The 3,218-nt window shown below is 40.3% G+C and overlaps 2 protein-coding genes across 3 annotated transcripts in view; both read right to left on the bottom strand.

Moving 5' to 3' along the window:
• LOC107573729 (von Willebrand factor A domain-containing protein 5A-like) overlaps positions 1-1,063 on the bottom strand; it is a 23,175-nt gene extending 22,112 nt beyond the window's left edge. The window contains exon 1 of the mRNA XM_016260172.1: positions 941-1,063. The gene's annotated coding sequence lies outside the window, so the exon portion shown is untranslated. The remainder of the gene's footprint in view (positions 1-940) is intronic.
• A 546-nt stretch (positions 1,064-1,609) lies between these two features.
• The window catches only part of pole2 (polymerase (DNA directed), epsilon 2), a 21,862-nt gene continuing 20,253 nt past the window's right edge, over positions 1,610-3,218 (bottom strand). Inside the window, exons 17-19 of one of the 2 annotated variants that reach the window (XM_016260176.1) lie at positions 2,026-2,202; positions 1,840-1,907; positions 1,610-1,749 (exon numbers count right to left, since the gene is read on the bottom strand). In XM_016260176.1, the coding sequence (XP_016115662.1) occupies positions 1,731-1,749; positions 1,840-1,907; positions 2,026-2,202 (264 nt within the window). In that variant the 3' untranslated portion in view covers positions 1,610-1,730. The remainder of the gene's footprint in view (positions 1,750-1,839; positions 1,908-2,025; positions 2,203-3,218) is intronic. The other variant, XM_016260177.1, reaches the window with a different exon arrangement.

The raw sequence follows: 3,218 nt of genomic DNA, 5'->3' as shown, positions 1-3,218 counted from the left end.
ACACACACACACACACACACACACACACACACACACACACACACACACACTCACACACACACACACACACACATATATATATGAATGACACATTCTGCAGTTCTTCCCTGTTGTACCGAATATCGATACTTTTCAAAGTATCATATCGAAGTTAGAAATTCAAACATTGTGACAAAATTAATTTAGTAGGGTGCCACAAGTTTGTTAATTTCCAAAGGGTGCCGCGACTGAAGAGAGGTTGTGAAACACTGCTGCAGCATATGCATTTGTATGAGGTTCCCCTTCAGACGCAACAGTTCTGGGAGGAGGGTATTTAAAGGTTATGGTCTGTGGAAACTAGTTTACTGGCATTGGCGACATTCAACGCCCAAAAAGCATGACTGAACCCGTTTTGTGGCTGTGCTGTCAGCAGATCATCGCTGCTCTTGTGTTTGTCATGTTGTATTCTTTCATTCGCTCAGTGTTAGCAGATCAGCAGCACTTTCCACTTCTGTCGAAGATTTGGAGGATCTTGAGCTAATCTGCCCTGTTCTGCAGATTATTCACGGTTTCGCCCACTCTTCTTCTACTTCCGTACTCATAATCGTAGACTGTTCTTAAAACACTAAACTGTTGGTCTGTTAGGATTAAACACATTCCTGCTAAGTTTCCATCATTGGTCATTTCTCAATGTCTAACAAGCCATATATTCACCCACGGGTTGTGCTAAACACGGTTTAACTTCTAAAAAAGCTCATCTGAACCTTCCTTTCTCCGCTGTCCTGTAGCAGAAGACACGATAATACCGTCCACACACTGTGCAGCCCGGCTTTAAACACGAGTCCTTCTGGTTTTGGCCAAACTGACAAAAACACTCACTAGAGACAGAAAGCGATGAAATCATTTCGATGATCTTCTTTGCTCGTTCACAAAGTGAAAGTAAACCGAAAACAAGACTTACTGGCTTTAAAACCCCTCTGTGATTCAGCGACTCAGTAAATCAGATGAAGATGACTTTCTGGCTGAAGAATATCAAGAAGAGGAGTCTGTGTGGAGTCCAGAAAACCGAGAAAACCGAGAAGTCGCCGCAGTATTTAAAGGTCTGGCTCATGAATATTAAGTAGGCGATGACCTTCTCTGGCCCGCCCACAGCACGTGATAATTAACCTTTACACTCTCTTAACATGGCAAGCTTATCCAGCAGATATGACCACATTGTAAACAATTGCCCCATGTCTAGTATTTCTGCTTTTATGAGGATAACAGCATTGTTTTGGTCATCAATATATCTGATAAGAATGATTAGTGTGACTATTTGTCACGAACACCAGAAAAACAAGCAATTTACAATATAGTGAGATATTGACCTGTACTGTTAGTGTAATAATAATAATAATTTTATTCTCCCTAATGTAAATATATGTCAAATTTCGTTAAATTAACATCAGGCAGATTCCACTTGTTTCGATCCAAATGCATTCAGCGGCTCCCAAGACTTCATCTATACTAGATATTGTAAATATGGTTTTGAACAAACGAAGATGTGATTCACATATGAACATATATCATAATGATATAATGAATCCCACAACAACCACATTTTATCCATATTTATTTTACTTCAAAAGTGCATCAACCCAATCAAACATTACTGTATGAAACTACTGTAACAATCTAAAAAGGAATCTACATTTTAAAGAGTGCAATAGAAATAAACATTAAAAACATGAAGCACACGGCGTTCCACTCGTTTAAAGCCCTTGCAATTTGCTGTAAAGATAAGAATGAGAAATAAAAGAGATGATTCTCAAAGCAGTGTCTTTAAATGTGTAACTGTTGAAGCATTATTAATAATCATACCTGTCCTCCACTGTTCTGTTGGACGGATAGTAAACCTTGAAGGAGAAGCCACTTCTCGGAAAAGAGCCCTGAAAGCGTTAGACAGCCACAGATCAAACTCACTGAACGATCAGATTCCATCAGTCCAGCCATAACACACACACACACATTATATTTCATGTTCAGAAGAATATGGTGCAAGCGTACCGGGTTGATGCACAGGCAGTCTGTGTTGCATACGTTGAACGGGTCGTATTTGTCGGCGAAGACGATGACGTCAGGAACGGGATAAACGCGTAAAGCGTAATCATACGGCCAGTGCACCGGACACACGTAGAGCGGCAGCGGCGTCACATGACCTTGTGACAAGATGGTTTTCACAAACTGTAGAACAAACGCAAAATTAACCAAACACTTACTGTACGTCAGCAAGCAATTCAGAGGCCAGCGATCTGTAGAAAGCACTTAAGGAACTGATTAAATGACAAGCCTGAGCACTTCATTTAGCAGAAAGCAGACATTTATGATCATCATCACCGTCAGATGCACATGAACTATCAGTATTCTCCACAGATACACGTCTTTATATGACAAGTTAGAAAAATCGAACGTGTTCGATGTGCAAGAAATTACAGTCGCTGTAGCTTTTCTATCATAGCGAAACAGTAAAATATTATAGACTGAGTGATATGACTTTTTGAATAAAGCTCAAAAATATATAAGAATTTGATTTATATATTGATATGCAAAGTCTAACAACTATCACCCTAATATCCCCATAATGACTATTATAATAATTTTTGTTGTTTATTTGGAGTATAAAACAGCCACATGTTTGCTGTTCCATTGTAGTTTAATAATAGCAAAACATTTCTTATGCGTTATGCTTATTTATACTTTGGCCCAATCCCAATTCTATTTTACTCCCCTTCACCTTGTCGCTTGAAATAGAGTGTGAAGGGGTAGAGGTCAAAATATTCCCCTAAGAATTGGGACACCACTACTGTACTGTCACACGTCATCATACGTCGTCTAGCTCCTGCAATACACACACATATAATACTGGTGTGCATCAGAGCCTTTAATTACTATTCCATATTACTGCACTGCTTACTGACTGACACACACACACACACACACACACACTCTCTCACACTCTCTCACACACTCACAGGAGATCGCACAACTCACACACACACACACACAGGAGATCGCACAACTCACACACACACACACACTCACAGGAGATCGCACAACTCACACACACACACACACAGGAGATCGCACAACTCACACACACACACACACTCACAGGAGATCGCACAACTCACACACACACACACACAGGAGATCGCACAACTCACACACACACACACACTCACACGAGCTCGCACAACTCA

Source organism: Sinocyclocheilus grahami, unplaced genomic scaffold (assembly GCF_001515645.1).
Source record: "Sinocyclocheilus grahami isolate Dianchi unplaced genomic scaffold, SAMN03320097.WGS_v1.1 scaffold2018.1, whole genome shotgun sequence".
Classification (NCBI taxonomy): Eukaryota; Metazoa; Chordata; class Actinopteri; order Cypriniformes; family Cyprinidae; genus Sinocyclocheilus; species Sinocyclocheilus grahami.
The sequence above is the reverse complement of the archived record's forward strand: the minus strand, read 5'-3'. Positions and strand labels throughout refer to the sequence as shown.